We start from the raw sequence: 20,193 nt of genomic DNA, 5'->3' as shown, positions 1-20,193 counted from the left end.
ATGTACACACATAAAACAAAAATAAACCTTTGAAAGCATTTTAAAATATCGTGTTAATATTAAGAAATCTCTTCTTAAATGACATATCCCCTCTGAAAGCCACATAGTAACACTCCCAAAGTGCCACAGATGTGTTTCCAAAGATGAGTCATGGAATAAAGAAATAAATATTATTGCGTATATACCATTGTCAGTCTGGAGGCCGGAGGATTGATGATTCTCAGTTTGATTTTCCTGGATGAGTGTGGCATTTCTTCTATCATTATTTCTACAGCCTGAGGAATAATTGATTTCATAGTGAATATCCATGTTAGATATCCAGAGAGAAGAAAATCCCCATTTAATGCAATGTGAGAAGCTTAGATTCTGGAAGCAGGTACAAATGACACTGGTCAGTGAATCAGTAACAACAAGAAATGCACACAACAGAGATGGAGTACCAAACACCAGTGTGAATGCTTTTTATGATGTCACTTGACATCCATCTGGAGCATGTACTGCTGTCACATCCCACCATATAGGAGATGACACCAGGGCCCAGAGAGGCTAGATAATCTGTCTGGGGTCATAGAGGCAGAATTTCAATCCAGACATTCCTAATCTGCCAGGATCTTAAAGCACAATTGAATCCAAATACTTAGGTGAAAGATTGGATCTCTTGAAACGAAATATATCTTCAGAAAAATGGGATGATACATCATTATTTTAAAGTTATTGAGAAGAAAAATGGAAGAATACCTGTATCAATTTATCAGAAAAGAAAATTATTATAATCAATGCCTCAAATTTAGAATATTCTAAATAAGTAATAGTTTAAACATTTATTAAATTAAGGAAGGTCAGGGTTTAATTCAAACATCAAAGGGAGCCAGGCCATTGTAGTGCATGCCTTTTTAATCCCAACACTGAGGAGGTAGAGGCAGGTGGATCTCTGAGTTTTAGCCCAGCATGGTCTACAGAGCAAATTCCAGGACAGCTAGGGCTACACAGAGAAACCCTGTCTCAAAAAAAAATCAAATAAATAAATAAATACATAGATAAATAAATAAATAAATAAACAATAAATAAATAAATAATCAAAGGTTTTTTTTTTCAGTGATCTATCTTGTCTAGAGAGGGACTCTCAACCTGGTACCCTAGTGATGGCAAGTGGAGGTATCATTGGAAAGTTCAGTTATGTCATGATCTTATGAGCTAAACCATGAAGGGAAAATTCACTGCCTTACAGAAGGAATGTGCTCATCACACCTCTCTAACCACCCACTGGACATAAGATCAGAGCATGTAGGTTATATCTAGTCAGTCAAGCAAGGCACAGACAGACAGACAACTGTGAATTCAGGTATATGGGCAAGACATCTAGAGGATGAAATATTTCTAGACAACCCAAAGGACCAAGACCCTAATATTTAAACCCTGAACTTGGAGAAACTATAGATGCATATAATGTTGTGGGCATCAGAAACACAAGGAAAGAGAACCCCACATGTGTGGTGTGCGGGTTAGCTTTTTTTTTTTTTTTTTTGTCAACAAAACAAGATAATATCATCTAAGAAGAGGGACTTTCAATTGAGAAAAATTCCTCCCTCTGATTGGCTTGTAGGCAAGTCTGTGGGGCATTTTCTTGATTAATGATTGACATCGGAAGGCCCAGCCCACTGTGGGCGGTGTGACCCCTGTATAGGTGATCCTCGGATATATAAGAAAGCAGGCTGAGCAAGTCACAAGGAGCAAGCCAGTAAGCAGCATTCCTTCATGGCCTCTGCTTCTGTTCTTGTTTCTAGTTCTTATCATGATGTCCCTTCATGGTGGACTATAAGCTGTAAGCTAAACTAAACTTTTCCTCCCCAAATTGTCTTTGGTCATGGTGTTTCATCACATCAACAGAAAATAAACCAGGTCACATAGGATGAGACAGCAACGTTTATAGAGTCAACAAGAACAGACCATCAGATGAGGAGGGAGCGGAGGGTGACAAGGTCAGGCTTTCTTCAGAACAGCTGTCACCAGGTCCTAAGGAGCAAAAATTAGATGTTTATTTCAGGAGTTGAAGCAGGATATTCTGTTCTGTCTCTATGATGCAAAAGATGAAGGGCACCTTGAGGCATCAATCCAGAGCCCATCTGAAGATGACAAACTCCCCCTGATTCTTGATGTCAGACTCAGTCATGAGAGTAGGTTGTAAGGGTCAGCTCTGACTGAATAAAGTCCTGCCTGGGCCACTCTAGTAATGGGTGGTGACCCGTCTTCATATCCCTACCTAAAGGATGCCTGCATGTGTCCCCAGAGCTTCCTTGCCCAGCCTTACCTGACTTTCTAGTGGTCTTTGAACTATATCTCCTTTCACAAAACAGCCCCCCCCCTTATGTATCTGGCGGCTAATCCCTGTTGGCCTTCTCATGAGGACTCACTAACAGCTTGCCTCCATTTCCTCCCATTCTTGATATTCCTTCCTGTATTTTCTCTCTTTATTTCCCCCACTTTTGTCTCATGTTTTCCAACAGGTTATCAGTACATGGTGAAGAACACAGACTCTGCCCCCAGAGTATCTGGATTCTTGCTTGTTCATTTGACCCCGTGAACACAGGGTCTCTCAATTTTAGCTTCCTCACCTATAAACTGGGCATCTAAATGATACCAACCCTTGATACCAGCTGGGGTAGATAGTAACCAAGAGTAGATGCTAACCAAGGCAAGAAACTAACAACATGGCTCCTTTTGCCATTGTCCTGGATTCTTTCTGCTTTCTTCATGTCTGTTCTTCTTCCTTTCTCTGTCTCTCAAAGAATCTGTGTGCTCTTCCCACACCTCTACCACCTTCAGTTGTGCGTCTTCCTCTATATATCTTTTTTCTGGAATATTTTTGCTCTTGAACAACATTTGTCATGTTTGAATCCATCTCTTCTATCATCTAGTATGACACTGTGACATACTAAGAAATGGTAGTTTTGGTCTTCATCTCCTGTTTCTCAGCAGTGCTCCTCAAATCCTGGGTGAATTCCCAAGTGATAAATGGGAGAAGAGAGTCAATCTACCGTTGGGCATAGCCAGCCTTCTTCAGTAACACCGCAGTGTGTATTAAAGAGGTGAGGTTTGGAAAACCCTTAGGAATGGAGGGCTGGTTGCCAGGGGAACAAAACATGATGACAGCATTGGAATGCTGACCTCCAAGGTGAGAAGAGATAGAAGTTGACTTGATGACATGGCTAATGATTTTATCGATCATGGCAGTATGAGGGAACTTTATTAAAAATCCTAAGTGACTCTGATCAGAGAGATTTGGGGTTGACAAACTCCATAGTGCTGAAAAGGTGGCATATCCAGGGATGGGAAGAGAGTGTTATGTTCTCTCCCCATTATTCCTTGGGGTGTCTGCCTCCCATGTGGTTATTGTTTGTGTGGAGAACAGAGTACGACCTTGGGTGTCATTCCTCAGGTGACATTGACCTCTTTTTCTAGAGATAGTGTCTTTCACTGGTCTAGACCTCATCGATTTGCCTGGCCAGTAATCTCAAGGGATCTTCCTGATCTTCCGTGGTACCAGGATTAGAGCATCTGCCCCTGTGTCTGGGCTGTTTTTTATTCGATCTTAGGGGATCAAACTCAAGCCCTTGTGCTTGTATGCACTTGGCCAACTGAGTCTTCTCCCTGCCTCCCTTCACCCAAGCTGGCTATTTTTGAGCTATAACTTTTCTAATAAATTGTGAGCTAATGTTTCCTTGAGTTTCATGAGCTATGCTAACAAGCTCTGTAGCCTGAGAGGGCACAGCAACCTCTGATTTATGGCCAGTTGAAAAGAAGCATGGATCACACCTGGAACTTGTAACTAGCATCTGAAGTGGCTGGCTGTCTTGTGGCACTGAGCCCTTTGTCTGAATTGAATTACATCATAAGACACCCTGCTGGTGTCTGGAGAGTTGGTTGGTGTGGGAAACCCACTCACCATCTATCTTGTGTCTGACCAGTGCATGTGAGGGCACGCACAAAATGGGAACATTCTCTTAAAGAGTGTTTCCTCTTTGATGCTACCATGGCCCATACTGCTTCAAATTTCATGGTTCCATATTGGTCGTCTCCTTCAGGGGCTTTTCTTTTATTACAGTTAGTCTGTTTCAGTCTGGCTCACTGGGCTCAGGTTCCTTTGTCATGGGTGTCAGGCTGATCGTCTGTTGCCATGGTTGCTCTGCCAGGATCCTACATCCCATTAGAAGCTGCTCAGTTTGGATCTCAAGTGCTCCCTTCTTCCAGGATTCATGTATTAGAGGTCTGCCCCTCAGAATGGCACTAATAGGTGTGAGTGGTGCCTTTAATAGGCAGAGCCTTGTGGAAGGAATTAGATCACTGGAGGTGTATCCTTGAAGGACCACAGGCACATCCTCTCTCTCCTTGCTTCCAGGCCACCATGAAGCAAACAGCTTTGCTCCCCTCGATCCCCTGCTTTGATGCTGTGCCCCACCACAGGTCTCAGTAGTGAGGTCAAACCATCTGGGCTGAAGTATCTAAAATCATGAACCCAAATCAATTGACTTTTCAGGTATCCCTTTTGTTTTTGAGAGACTTTTACTATGCAAAACTGCTGGCCTCAAACTCACAATCCTCCTGCCTCAGAGTTTTGAGTGTCTGGCTTCTCTTGGGTAATTTGTCCCAGTACAGGAAAGCTAACACCAGGCTCACAGCAACTCCTCTCCCTGCATTCTCTTTCCCTGAGTCACACTCTGCTAATGACCCCCTTCATTCCTGAGTCACACTCTGCTAGCGATCCCCTTCATTCCTGAGTCACACTCTGCTAAGGATCCCCTTCATTCCTGAGTCACACTCTGCTAACGATCCCCTTCATTCCAGAGTCACACTCTGCTAGCGATCTCCTTCATTGCCTATTCTCTGCAGCAAGAAGAAACTTTCTCCAGTTGTAATTACCTTGTTCAAGGCACAGCTGGGAGTGCGGGTACCCTCTGTCACCTCCATGGAAACACAATCTGTTCTGTGAGACTGAAGTGTGAGGGAGAGGGAAGAAGAGGGGAAGCCATTAGAGATCTCTAGCAGGGATAAGAGACAGCATTTCCAAATTACACATTTAGGAATTTCCAATCCTTCAATCACTCTAAGTTCAATCGGTTCCACATGACAAAGTTCATCCATCACGTTCTGGGAGAGAGAAGACTCCCACAAGGGAGACTTTATGTTTTCCATACAGAAAGGAGACACTCAAGTTCAAGAATAAAAACGTAGAAGACACACTATGAACTGTGTTCCTCTTCCAGTGTTCAGAGGGCAGGGAAGGTATATGTCCAAACAGAGGAAAACAGAAGCAAAACATGGCTTCCAGGCTGTCACAACTATAAGAAGAAAGAGGGGACTTTCCTGGATAGAAAGGCTGAAATCTGGCACATACCAGAGGGAAGCTTTATAATGAGCAGGCTTTAAAGATGGACAAGATGGGGTTGAAGAACTGGCTCACACATTGTTGATTTCTATGAGCATGTGGTACTAAACTAAGATGGATCCGGCAACCCAGAGCTGAGCTGTCACTCAAGATGGGTGGTAGTCACCCGCTGGACCGTTAGGTATATCGTTATAAGGGCTCCACTCTAGAGACACAGCAGTGATCCACTAGTGGGACTCAGTGCTTCCTGTCCTATTCTTCCTGTCCTGATGCTGGTGGGGCTCTAATGGTCTTGTTGGTCTAAATACCTAGCCTAGCAGACTTCTGGCAGATGTTGACTATAGCCATTACACATGCGTTTTGTGATGATACATAACATGCTAGTTTTTAAAACTACTACATCCCTGATTTCACTGGGCAATACATGATACATGGTAGATGCTTAATATATGGTTGTTGAGGAGTGGAAGAAAGAACTGTGATATCAAAGGGTGATGCCAAACCCAATTACCATTTTCAAAACTTTTGGCAATGAATTCCAAATCAGGGTATGCCTTCATGTTTACTTCATTGAACAGTACCCTCAGAACCTCTAGGTCAAATCTCTTCTCCAGTATGTCCAGGGCTCTGTAGACCACTTTTTGTACAGGGACCAGGTTTGTACAGGAATCTCTAAAATCCTTAAAAAATATTGAATAGAGAAAATTTAAGTGCAGGCTTCCAAGTCACAGAAGAGCCCTAGGAAACAATTACAGTTAGTGTACCTCCATCCCTACCTACATAGTCTCTAATTAAAAGGTTTATATTTGCATGGCTACTTCATGAAACAAGTAAATATTTTCTCTTAGAAAATACTCACTAGTGACTTTGAGCTCCCACCGTCATTTTTATGACATGTAATAAGGACCACTTTTTGTAAGGGTTAACAATGGCGAGATGACTCAGTGGGTTATAGGCACTTGCCACCAATCCTGATGGTCTGTGTTCAGTCACTGGGGTTCAGATGGTGGAAGGGGAGAACCAACTGGCCATAAGTTGTGTTCTGACTTTCACCTATGCACAGCTCATACATATATGCCCATACAATAGAAACACACACACACACACACACCCACCCACCCACACACACACACACACACACACAACACTCATAAGTAAATAAATAATAAATGCAATATTTTTTAAGTATGGAGGGGCTGGAGAGATGGTTCATGGTTGAGAGTACTCGCTGCTCTTGCAGAGAACCCTAGTTCTGTTCCTAGCACCCACAGGACAACTCACAAACACCTGTAGCATCACTTCCAAGGGATTTGGTGCTCTTTTCTGGCCAATATGGGCACCAGGCAAACAAGTGGTTTGCACACATACATTCAGGCAAAATACTTGTACACATAGAAATAAAAATAGACACATTCTTTTGTTTTGTTTTTCGAGACAGGGTTTCTCTGTGTAGTTTTGGTGCCTGTCCTGGATCTTGCTCTGTAGACCAGGCTGGCCTCGAACTCACAGAGATCCACCTGGCTCTGCCTCCTGAGTGTTAGGATTAAAGGCGTGTGCTCCCACCACCCAGCAAATAGATGCATTAAAAAAATAAATAAAAAATAAAAATAAAAAGGTGAAATCTCTTGGTAGATGGTCAAGCTGTTCTGTTAACTGGACAACTCCTCTCTTCCCACTAGTACTGAGTGGCCTGTAGGAAATCAGATGTCTGTTCCCTGTGACTGTGAACTCTACTGGAGGGCAGCATATTCATAAGGCAAAAACATACTAGAGAGGCCGGAGAGATGGCTCAGTGGTTGAGTGCACTTGCAGGTCTTGCAGAGGACCCAGGTTTGATTCCCAGCATCCTCATGGTAGTTCACGACCATCTGTAACTCCAGTCCCAGATGATCTGGTGACCTCTCTTCTGACCTCCAAAGGCACCAGGGACATAAGTGGTGCACATATATACACACACAAAAAACACTCATACACATAAAATGAAAATAAAGACATTTTACAGACTTGTTCTAATAAGACACTCTGTAGGGATTAATGTTCTATATCTAGGGTTTTAAATTAAACATTTTTTTTTTTCGAGACAGGGTTTCTCTGTATCTTTGTAGTCTGTCCTGGAACTCACTCTGTAGACCAGGCTGGCCTTGAACTCACAGAAGTCCACCTATCTCTGCTTCCCAAGTGGTGGGATTAAAGGAGTGCACCACCACTGCTCGGATAAAAATATAGACATTTATTAACTTAAAATGTGCTCACTGAAATATCCCTAAGTCAGTTCAGTGATAATTCAACAGGAAATTAAAGTCGCTTTTGATTTTTAGTTTGTTTATTTGTTTTAAATTTAGTTTACTTTTTAATTGCATGAATTACATGGTGTAAAATGCCTAAGATATTGAATGTCTATGGTGAACCCCTGTTCTGATCTGGCTTATCTTCAATAATACTCACCCTGATTCCAGAAGGGACCATAGAACACCCTTCCCTCAGATAGAAGCAGGACCATATCCTGAGGCCTCTGCTTCTCCTCTCCCTTAATACCTAGAGAGAACACTTCCAGAAATATTTACATGGTAAGTATCACTCATAGGAAACCCAGATATTAAACCTGAGTGCAGAATTCTGATTCATAATTGATGTGTTTATTATTGTGACTATATCTATACCCACTACTATGAAAACTTTGTCAATAATTCTTTGTCAAATATTAAGTCCAGGGGCTAGAGAGATGCCTAAGTGGGTAAGAATGTGTGTAGTTCTTATAGAGGATCCAAGTTGAATCTCAGCACTCACATCAGATGGCTCACAACTGCCTGTAACTCCAGTTCTAAGGAATCTGGAACTCTTTTCTGAATACTGTGGGCACCAGCACCTATGTGAACACACACACACACACACACACACACACACACACACACACACACACACACGAGTACATGCACTCATGTAAGAAATGACATCTTTCTGTAAAAATTAAGTGCAACCTCAAAAACCCGCCAGTCATCCAGTTTAGTTCCAAGACGTCAAAGTGTAACTTCATCGGGAGCTTGTTTACCAGGTAAGGATGTAACAAACTTCACTTACATTATACATTTTCTCGGTGATGAGCTCGGTGTCACGGAGGATCTCAAAAAAAGGAAATGGCTTTTTTATTGCAAATGAAATCTTCACTCTATGTGCTTTGAAGTACAGGAATATATCTTTAAAGAAACTCCCTGGGTCCTGCTGTTCTGTGGACATCCTGGAGGGGGAGGAAATACCATGGGAAAATGATCATCAGGACTATTGAATTACATGCTTCTGGAAAATATAGTTTTTATATATGAAAGAAAGACTATAAAGAATTAACCTACATAGATATGTGGTCTTGAGTTAACCCCAATATAAAATGAGTTAACTCCAATAAATTGGCAAGCTGTGTTCAAGTGAGAGAGACCTTGCCTTGTCATATATGAGAGAGTGATGGAGGAAGACTCTGAGCATCAACCTCTGACTTCCACACACATGTGCGCGCGCGCGCACACACACACACACACACACACACACACACACACACACACGTGCATCTGCACACATAAGCCCTCACACATGTGAACATTTGCACATACATGCATTATACTGCACTCTACACACATACAAAAAGTAAAGTTAAACATAATGTTATTATGATTCAAAATTTCCACTATTAGCTGTTCTCATACAGGAGAAAGGGAATATTCTCACCAACTTATATGCAAATATTTCTGGTGGGATTATTGATAGCCAAAAGATAGGGAATAGTCAAAATGGCCTTTAGTTGGAGGGTAGAAAAATAAAAATGGACAATCCATACAATGAAATATTATTTCTCAATCAATAGGAACAAAATGCTAATATATTCTGCAGCGTGAATGAATCTCAAAGATATATTTTCTTAACAAAAGAAGCCAAACACAGAAGGCCACACAATGTATAGTTCCATTTCTATGAAGTGCCCAGAAATGGAATCTATAGAGACAGATGTGTAAGTGGTTGTGTGGACTAAGGGGACCAAGAATGGACTGTACACATCCATGAAGGGTTCTTCTGGGGTGGGTAAGCCAAAGTTCCAAACCTGGACTGCGGTGCTGGTTGTATGACTCTGTGAAGTGTCATTGGGTTGTATATTCAAATGGGTAAATTTTATTGCAAATAAATTATACTCCAAACACTGTCAAAAAATGAAAGTGGATATCCAAAAAGATGAGCAGATTGATAAAGGTGACGGGCTGAATTTTTTCCTCTGGAGTGGGAAAAGGTAGATCTTGTGAATGACAAACACACATTGTGTCCTGGTTGGTTTGGGTTTTTAAAAGTTGTTTGTTTATTTTGTCAACTTCTCACAAGCTAAAGTTATTTGAAAAGAAGAACCTTAATTGAAAAAAAGAATGCCTCTAACTGTATTGCCTATAAGCACGTCTGTGGGGCATTTTCTTGATAGGTGATTGATGTGGAGGGTCCAGTTCACCATGGGATTGTCTCCCCTGGACAGGTAGTCCTGGGGTATAGAAGAAAGCAAACTGATCCAGCCAGGAAGCAGTGCTAATCCATAGTTTCTGCTTCAATTCCTCCCTTTAGGTTCCTGACTTCCTTTGATGATGGACTGTGATGTGTATGTGTAAGCCAAAAAAAACCCTTTCCACACCAAATTGGTTTTGGTCATGGTGTTTTATCACTGCAATAGAAACTCTAAACAAGACACTGTATGATTGGATGTTTCCACGGTCTGAACAGGAATGTCAGGAGGTGATAGATAGTCCTTAGGTTAAAAGACATCTTGCTGATGTCAGGATATCTATAACTTTAATCCCCACACAGAAGGACTGACCAGCAACTATCCTCACACACACGATAACTGGAGGATGAGACTGAACCTTACCCATGGGCCACAAAACCCACATCAGAAGGGTAAGAGAATCAGTTCCACTTTGACTGCATTGCCCCTTCCTCAGGCTGGAACAGGCCTTACCAAGATGGTGACCCTGAATCTAAGGTTTCTCTCTAGTAGGGAAACAGGCAAATGAGAACATACAGTTCCCCAGAACTCCATCTGTTTTGCTCAGTGAAGAACACTGAATGACTCAGCAGTGGACCACTGAACAACAAAGAGTGGGGCAGGGATGAGACGCTGGGGATGGAGCTGTGTCTACACTATCAGTGGCACCCATGGGAGATCCTAGTTAGCTGCTCTGGTCTGCAAAGTCAGGCTTCTGCCTCTGTTTGTCCAGGGACCACGCTGACCAGTCTTTCCTAGCCAGCATTCCAGTGTGGCCCCAAAGCCAGCCTACTCCTCAGGACAATATATTGGTTCTGCCTCATGGCAGAGCACAGCCTTGGTTTCACCTATCTTAGCAGCCCAATACCAAGCAGCCACATCTGGCTCAGAGCCTAGCCTATGGCCTCACCTAGGCCAACAGCCACCCTGGCAGCCTGCCTAACTTCAGAGCATGGCTTCTAGCCCTGACAGACCAAGGGTCCCAAACAGTGCCTCTGTCCAGGCTCAGAAGAAGCCAGCCTGTGTCACAGATACAATATGTAACCAAACTACACTTTCCTAACTGCAGAGAATGGCTTTGGTACTCGTGGCTAAGGAAAGTAAACTGTCAACTTGTCTGTCCTCTGAGCCTAGTTTATAACATCCATGGACAGGAAACCAACCCAGAAACCCTTCCACAAATGTCAGGCATTTCACGTCACCCCACTTGGATGAAGTAAAACAAGAAAGCTTCAACATTTGCACATGGGTAAATGGGCTACATCACACTAACAGAATAAACTGTATCACATCAACAGATGCTGAAAAGGCATTGGGCGAAACTCAGCATGCTTTCATGATAAAAGATAAACCTCTCAAAAACTCAGCCTAGAAGAACTGTACCTCAGTATAATAAAGATCATGTATGAGGAAGCCATGACACTATTCTCAGGAGCAAAAAGCTGAGAGCTTTTCCCTTTGAGGACAAGGAAAGGGACAAGAAAAGGGTGTCACTCTTAACATTCTCTCTATACTATACTGGAAGGAAGGAGAGAAGAAGAAAGGGAAGGAGGGAGGGAGAATAAGTAAAACTGTTTGAAAATGACATTATTATTTATAGATAATCCTAAATTTTATATACACACATTATTACTAATTAATAGATTCAGTAAAATTACAGGATAAAAAAATCAACATATGCCAGGCGATGGTGGTGCATGCCTTTAATCCCAGCACCTCAGGAAGCAGAGGCAGGTGGATCTGTGTGAGTTCCAGGCCAGCCTGATCTACAGAACGAGATCCAGGACAGCCAGGGCTACACAGAGAAACCCTGTCTCGAAAAACAAAACAAAACAAAAAAATCAACATACAAGATGATATATTTGGAAAAGAAATGCAGAAAGTTCCTTTTCTTTCAAAAGAGACAGAGAGAGACTGACTCACCATGTAGCCCACACTAACCTGTTACCTACTCCATAGACCAGGATGGTCTCAGACTGATAGGAACCCCCCTGTCAGCCTCTCAAGTGCTGGGATTGTAGGCAGGACTTTCAAACTTAAACAGTTTACATCATGTTCTGGGTTCCTAGAGTGTTGTAAGATCTTCATTTGTGCAGATGACTGCAAGATGAATTGCTAAATGGTCTTATTAATAAAAAAAAACCTGGAGCCGGATATTGGGGTGAACGCTGAAAGATCAGAGGAATGTAACATGCCACAGCCAACCTCACCTCGCCATTCCTCAGCTGATCCTGTTTCTTCAGACTGAATGCCTCTGAGTCCGCACCTGGATGAATCTCAGCTGAACTGCTTAAAAGCCTTCTGGGAAATCCTCAGCCCAAGAGCCTCTGAGTCCTCACTCTAAAGGGTCTTAGTTGAACTGCTTAAAAGGTCTAGTTCCTGGTCCTCACACCTATACATTTCTACTTCCTGCCATCACTTCCTGGAATTAAAGGCGGGTGTCTTTCCCAAGCAAAAACATGATATCTCAAGTGCTGGAATTAAAGGTGTGTGCCACCATGCCTGGCTCTGTTCCTAGTGTGGCCTTGAACTCACAGAAATTGGGATGGATCTCGGCCTCCGGAATGCTAGGATTAAAGGCATGTGCCACCACCGTTGGGCCTTCTATGTCTAATCTAGTGGCTGTTCTGTTCTCTGACCCCAGATGAGTTTTATTAGGGTACACAATATATTGGGGTACACAATATATCAACCACAGATGACTTGTAGAGGATGGTAAAGGTGTTTTTTTGTTTTGTTTTTATAAGTTTAGCTGAAAAATTTACACCTCCAAAGTAACTAAACAATTTTACAAGCATTGGGAAAAAGTGTGTCAGAGAGCTGTCTCAGGAAGTTCAGAGGCACCACAAAGTTTCTAAAGTATTGTTTTTATTTTCTGTGTATTTATTTTATTTTCTGTGTATTTATTTTATTTTCTGTGTATTTATTTTATTTATGTATATTTATTTTATTTTATGTGTGTAGGTATTTTGTCTGTGGTATGTCTATGCATCACATGCCTTCCTGATGCTCTAACAGGTCGGAAGAGGGTGTCAAATCCTCAGGAACTGGAGTTACAGACAATTGTGAACCACTAGATTGGTGCTGGGAATTGAACCCAGGTCCTCTGGAAGAGCAGCCAGTGCTCTTAAATGCTGAACCATCTGTCCAGCTCTCAGGTTTCTTGAACTTGATAGAAGGTTTTAAGAGAAGAATAGGAAAACTAAATAACACACTACTGGTGAAGGGGCAATCCAGAAGACAGAGCAATAGAAAACATCCAACTAACACAGAATAAACAATTTAAATGAGAATAATTCAGGAAAAAACACAAGAGACAGTCTGGACATGGAACCTGCTTCGTACCTTCAATCCTAGAGAGGTAAACACTGATACACTTGCATGAAATGTCAGAATGAAACCCATTACTCTCTGGGCTGGAGAGACAGCTCAGTGGTTAAGAGTACTTACTGCTCTTTCAGAGGATATGAGTTCAATTCCCAGTACCCACACGGTGGCTCACAGCCATCTATAACTCTTGTCAAGGGATCTGACACCCTGTTGTGCCATCCGTGGACACCAAGGACACATGTGGTGTACTTATGTACGTGCAGATGAAACATTCACATACATAAAATATAAATAAGAAATCTTTTTTCAAAAGAAAAGAAACCTATACTCTGTAAGACAATGGAATGAAGGAAGGAGGGAGGAAAGGAGAAAGGAGGAAAGATATAGAAATAGAAGGAATAAGATGTGCGTGTGTGTGTGTGTGTGTGTGTGTGTGTGTGTGTGTGTGTGTGTGTGGCTGGAGAGATGGCTCAGGCATTAAAGGCTAGGCTCACAACCAAAAATATAAAAATGTAATACATGCAGAAATAATGACTGGGGAATTTTCCAAATGGATACATGACATCAACTTACAAACTCAGGAAAGTCCAAATGGGATTCCTAAAAGTAAAACAACAATAAAAATAACGACAGATTGTAATAAAGATGTAGGAGAAAAATCTTAGGGAGGCAGAAGAACCTCACAGGTTGTTTCCAGAACTCAAGCTATAAACTACAGAAGGCGACTTCAGTCAGTTGACGGCCGTGAGGACCGTAGTGAGGGCGGAATCCAGACACCTCTGCTTCCTCTCACTACTGAGGCAATCCTGACACAGGTGGCATGAGCATTAGGAGAACGTGTTTAAATCATTGTAGAAGGGAACGTAGCCAGGCCGGTGGTGGTGGCACACGCCTTTAATCCCGGCATCGGGAAGCAGAGGAGGGCGGATCTCTGAGTTCGTAGGCCAGCCTGGTCTACAGAGCAAGTTCCAGGACAGCCAGGGCTACACAGAGAAACCCTGTTTCAAAAAATCACAGAAAACAAAACAAAACAAAAAGCACAAGGGAGAGGAGACGGGGGATCGTGAGACTTAAAAGTCAGAAGACTTGAGCCAGGGCTGGAGAGAAAGCTCAGTGGTTAGTCACTTTTTGCTCTTGCATAGGACCTGGGTTCAATTCCTCACACCCATATGGTGGTTTATAACCACCCGTAATTTCAGTTCCAGGGGATCTGATGCCCTCTTCTGACATCTATGTGGTATAGGGTAACAAGCACATATGTGTGTATCACACAGAAATAGAGACGAAACACTAATACACATAAAGAATAAAATGAAAAATCTAATTTTAGAAAAACCACTTTATACTTAAAAAAAAAAAAAGAAAAAAAGACGAGCCATTTTTACATTATCAGGGCTGGAAACTTGAGTCTAACTACTTATAGGTGTTTGGGACAGAAACAGGAACCGGAAGTCACACAGGGTGGCAGTGTACAGGAGTCCAGCCCTACCACAGCCAGAGACCACACGCCGTCTTCACAGTCAACACGAGGAAAGGGCAGGCCCAGGCTGCAACTGCTTCTTGGTAAGTTCTGTGGTTTCCCCAGGGTATGTCAGCCATGAATGCATTTCGAAGTGTTCTGTGCTGTGTGGCTTGGAAGCTTGACAGCAAAGGAAGTCCCACAAATACAGGATGTCTCAGTCAGTGTTCTATTGCTCTGAAGAGACACCATGGTCATAGCAGCTCTTTAAAAAGGAAAGCATTTAATTGTGGCTTGCTTACAGTTTCAGAGGTTTAATCCATTGTCATCAGGTAACAGAGTGCCTGAGAAGGAGCAGAGAGCTCTGCATGTGGATCGCAGGCAGCAGGAAGAGACAGACTTTGGGCTCAGAATGGCTTTTGGAAACCTCAAAGCCCACAGCCAGTGACACTCTAACTCCAACATGACCACACCTCCTAATCCTTTCAAATTGTGCCACTCCCTGATGACCAAGTATTCAAATCTATGAGCCCATGGGAATCATCCTCATTTAAGCATCCACATAGTGCATTCACTGTTTAGGACACACAGTGGTGGCATCTTCTGCTTTATGACAGAGAGGTCACCATAGTCAATGACAGAGGAGAAGAATCCAGAAACACAAAGGCCTGTAGAGGCCCTTGGGGATCAATCAATGATGTCCTCAGAAACCAATAGGAATCAAAACAAAACCTCAGATAGAAAACAAAAACACATCCCCAGATTACATCTTGTGGAAAGCTAAGTGTGGTGTGAGCTGCCCAGGTCTGACCATAAGTGGGATGGACTGCAAACCACAGGAAGCATACAGTAAGTAAAGGACAGCAGACTGGAAGCCTCAGGAAGACCCATCTGGAAGAACGACCGGCGTTAGGAAACTGTCCTCAAAGCACTTTGTGGAGATAAGAGCTGATGTAAATGGGGATGAAGATGGGCAGGAAGTTAATACACAGAGCCTTCAAAAGAGCTTGCAAAGTGTGTTGGTAACCTAAAGCCCCTCATAGAGATCCGCTTTACCCCTCATCACAATCTAGTTCTTCAAAAATTAGAAATTAGGGGATAGAGAGATGGCTCAGTGGTTAAGAGCACTGACTGCTTTTCCAGGGGATCCAGGTTCAGTTTCCAGCACCCACATGGTGACTCATAAGTGTCTGGAACTCCTGGGAGTCTGACACCCTCTTATGGCTTTCTGGGGCACCAGGCATGGTATGTTGCATGGACACACATGCAGGCAAAGCACCCATACACATAAAATAATAACATAATTTTAAAAATTAAAATAGAAATCAGGACTAGGGAGGTGGTTCAATGGCTTGATCCATATGTGTAAAGACATGAGTTCAAATCCCCAGAACTCACATAAAAGCCAGATATTTCAGGGCTGTCTGCAATTCCAGCACATCTGCAGCTCAATAGGAGATGGAGACAGGAGAATCCAGTAAGATTCACCATCCAACCAGCCTATTGGACACAGGCAAATGAGAGAACCTTCCTCAAACGAGATGGGAGGTGAGGACCAACACCCAACATTGTCCTCTGATCTCTGCACATGTGCCATGACACACACACACACACACACACACACACACACACACACTGCATCCACACACACATACACTCTGTATTCACACTCACATAATACTGCATTCACACACACATGCACACTGCATTCGCACACACATGCACACTGCATTCACACACACATGCACACTGCATTCACACACACATGCACACTGCATTTGCACACACATGCACACTGCATTGACAGATACATGCACACTGCATTGACAAACACACACAAAAAACACGAAATTATTTAATTTTAGAAATGACAAGGAACAAACATACTAAAAATTAAGTCCATGTCATGGAGGAAGAGTTGGAGACAGCCCTTAAGGATGGAAAGTTACAAATCAGAAAGAGGGAAACATGGGGTGGTGAGAACTGGGGAGGCTAAGGTAGCTCCAGCGGAGAATACTTTTGCCTAAAAGTGGAGACAGGTACAAGAAAAGAAACCTCTGAAGAAAGATAGACTAAGCTCTGTTTCTAGAAGACTGCAGAACTGTGGCCAAACCAAACCAAACAAAAACTCATGCCAGGCCTAGAGGGGCAGGCCTGTAACCTCAGCTACTCAGAAAGCTGCAGCAGGAGAATTACAGCTTCGAGGTCAACTGATTGAGATGCTATCTCAAAATTAAAAAGTGAAAAGAGGTCTGTGAGTATAGCTCAGTGGTAGAGACCTTGCCTGGTAAGCAGAAAGGTTCAAAAATTCTAGGTTCAAACCCGGGCTCTGCAAGCAGAAATGTAAAACCCAAGAGGTGTTTGATTTTCTCAGTGGCTTCTGGTATCACTTTATTTGAGGATGCTTTTTTCTTACAAGGTCAAGACTGAAATTCAAATTTTAACTTTGTAGAAGAGAGAACTCAGCAAACACACAAAATATCAACACCAGGTGGATCATCTCCACAGTCTCCCAGGATATTTAGCAAACGTGTGGAAGGAGGACTAACATCTGATTAAGGGTGGTGAAAAATACAGCAGTGGAAGGGGAGGGAATTTACCAGGGTGCACAGGAAGAGCAGCCCATTCCCACTTATTAGGGAGAATGCAAACACACATGTCTGCTGCCCCGCACTCTGGCTGAGGGAGGGAGGACTCCTCATCTCCTTTGCTATTGACAGGGAAGCGCACTGACCCTGCCTCCTCCGCACAGGCCATTAGCAGCATCTGTAGACAAGTGCTCACCACTGCCCTTTGACTCAGGAACTCCACTCTTGTTTGTTTTAGACCCAAGACAAGTGAAAGTAAGCAACATGCACTATATGGCCACTGTTCTCACAGCTTGCTGGTGACAGTGAATTGTGGTAGTGACCTAAATGTCCATCCAAAGAAGACTGGTTTAAACTCAGGGTAAGGACTGGCAAGATGGCTCAGTTAACGAAGGAGCCAGCAACCATGGTGGATGACTCCGGTTGGTCCCCAGAAACCACAAGGTCGAAGGAAAGAACCAACTCCTCTGAGAGTTGTCCCCTGACTCCATGACACATTCATGGCTGCACACACATGCACACATAAGTAAACATAATACAAATTATGAACCTCTCAGTTCATATACCAGTCATCTTAGTAGTACCAGGTAGCCAGTAAAAAGAACAAAGCAAATGTACATGCTTTATGGTGAGGACTTCACAAGGTTCCTACTTTTTAAATACTCTAAGTCTCAAAACACAGAACACTATTATAAAGTGAAAATACACATGACACATTATGAAAACAAGCTTTGCACAGAAAAGCATAGGAAAAGCTAAAGAGGCTGGAGAGATAGGTCAGTGGTTTAGAGCACTGGCTGCTCGTCCCAGGGACTGGAGTTCAGTTCCCAGCACCCATGTCTGGCAGCTCAGGACTACCTGTAATTCCAACTACCTGCAGGGGATCTGACACCCTCTTCTGGCCTCAGAAGGCACTTGCTCTGATGGTTTTCTCTCTCTCTCTCTGTGTATTTCTCTGTGTCTCTGTCTCTGTCTATCTTTCTGTCTCTCTGTGTGTGTCTCTGTCTCCTGTCTCTGTTCTCTCTCTCTCTCTCTCTCTCTCTCTCTCTCTCTCTCTCTCTCTCTCTCTCTCTCTCTCTCTCTGTGTGTGTGTGTGTGTGTGTGTGTGTGTGTGAGAGAGAGAGAGAGAGAGAGAGAGAGAGAGAGAGAGAGAGAGAGAGAGAGAGAATACATATTTTAGAATATAAAGAAGATCGAGGTTCATACCTTTAATGCCAGTACTTGGGAGGCAGAAACAGATCTGTATTGTGAGTCTCAGGCCAGCCTGTTCTACATAAACAAGTTTTAGGACATCCTAGACTACATAATAAAAAGACCAAGAGACCCTGTCTTAAATTTAAAAAGAAAAGAAAAAAAGGAAACTTGAACTCAAGACTAGGAGCTATGGAAGTGTGTGTGGGGAACAGTTAAAGTGGTTTTACTCATTCTGTATTTCCACAAGGTTTGAAAGCTTATAAACCACATTCTATTATGAAATGGGCCTGATGGTGCAGGCCTGAAACCCCAGTCTCTCAAAAGACCCAGACAACAGGATCCTGTACAGGTTCAAGGCCAGCCTGAGTAACTTAGCAAAACCTTGGTTCTAAAATATTTAAAATAGAGATATAAAGTCAAGCATGTCGAAGGCCCTAGTTTCCACTGCAGTACTGGAACAACTGCCCTGCTTCCTTGGCAGTGGCAGACACACTGACTAACGTTATTTCTGAGCAGCACATCTGAGCCTCCACTGCTGGAGCACAGAGCTCTACCATTTCCCCGTTAGAGGTATCATTGGCCCAGGACAGACACTACAGGGAAAATAAACCCACAGCTTGCCCTGGCCTTTGCTATCAAGGGCCTTTTATGTCTTCCTTGGATCAAAACCTGACAGTGAGAGCTCAGACCAGGAATGGCCCCTGGGGACAGCTTCCTAGGTGACAAGTCCTTGCAGACAGGTAGGAGACCAGGATGGGGGCGGGGCAGCTGTTTACACTGACCTTTGCTATTTGACCTTCTTCCTGAGGTGACTTAGGAAACCAGAGAGAGGCAGAGGGACTGAGAACACTCAGAGTCCATGAGGTAACTCAGAAGCATGCCACAGAGGTCCCCAGGAGTCCCTGACAGCTGTGACCAGAGTCTCCTTCTGACAGCTGAGCAGTGGTCACTAAGAAAGTTATGATTGTGTGCATCATGGCAAGCTAGCCTTATATCTTACCCAGTGTTGAAATCTCCAGATGATCTGTCTGCCTGTCTCTGTCTCTGTCTGTCTTTCTCTGTCTCTGTCTGTCTCTCCCTCTGTTTCTCTGTGTCTCTCTGTCTCTTCCCCCAACCCCTCTGGTCTCTCCTCTTCTCCAGGGCAAAAGTTCTTCAGGTCCCAGGTTTGGATTGACTGAAGCTGCAGCCACTAAATCAAGACATGAAATCACCCATGTTGTCAGAGGTAGAGAGGGAGAAAGACCCACCTGTTGCTGAAGCTGCTCCTGGGGCCTAGGAGGGTGAGCTCTGGTCCCTTCGGCCTCCACATAGGCTTCCAGACTGTCAGTTGTGGCCCACAGCTGAGAGCAGGAAGTCAGTCTGACTATTAACTCACCAGGGAGGACTCCGCCCTGATGGGGAAAAGAAAAACGAAAGTATTTCTCTAATCTCAAATGTGCTGTTGTGAAATACTGTCCCTTCCTTCTTTCCTGAAATGTGGTGGCAGGGAGGAGGAGAAAGAGGGGGACCTAGTGGATTACCAAGGGGCCCACCAGTGACAAGCAGGGCCAGTTCCTAGGAGTGACCTTCTTTATGCAAAGATGAAAAAAAAAAAAGCAACAACAACAACAACAAAACCCTCCACTCAAACCCAAACTGTCCTCAGTTACCCCTCTGTCCAGGGTAGTAGAGTTTACCCGGTGTGGACTGTGATCCCATTCTTTGTCTGGTCCTTGGCTGAAGTGGCTTGGGT

At 43.3% G+C, this 20,193-nt stretch overlaps 1 protein-coding gene across 2 annotated transcripts in view; it reads right to left on the bottom strand.

The window, feature by feature from the left end:
- LOC131923232 (nuclear autoantigen Sp-100-like) overlaps positions 1-19,854 on the bottom strand; it is a 72,127-nt gene extending 52,273 nt beyond the window's left edge. The window contains exons 1-6 of one of the 2 annotated variants that reach the window (XM_059278184.1): positions 19,709-19,854; positions 8,462-8,618; positions 5,895-6,063; positions 4,918-4,989; positions 1,948-2,013; positions 186-275 (exon numbers count right to left, since the gene is read on the bottom strand). In XM_059278184.1, coding sequence (XP_059134167.1) covers positions 186-275; positions 1,948-2,013; positions 4,918-4,989; positions 5,895-6,063; positions 8,462-8,618; positions 19,709-19,770 — 616 coding nt within the window. In that variant the 5' untranslated portion in view covers positions 19,771-19,854. The remainder of the gene's footprint in view (positions 1-185; positions 276-1,947; positions 2,014-4,917; positions 4,990-5,894; positions 6,064-8,461; positions 8,619-19,708) is intronic. The other variant, XM_059278183.1, reaches the window with a different exon arrangement.
- Positions 19,855-20,193: the final 339 nt, after the last annotated feature.

Source organism: Peromyscus eremicus, chromosome 13 (assembly GCF_949786415.1).
Source record: "Peromyscus eremicus chromosome 13, PerEre_H2_v1, whole genome shotgun sequence".
NCBI classification, from domain to species: domain Eukaryota; kingdom Metazoa; phylum Chordata; class Mammalia; order Rodentia; family Cricetidae; genus Peromyscus; species Peromyscus eremicus.
The sequence above is the reverse complement of the archived record's forward strand: the minus strand, read 5'-3'. Positions and strand labels throughout refer to the sequence as shown.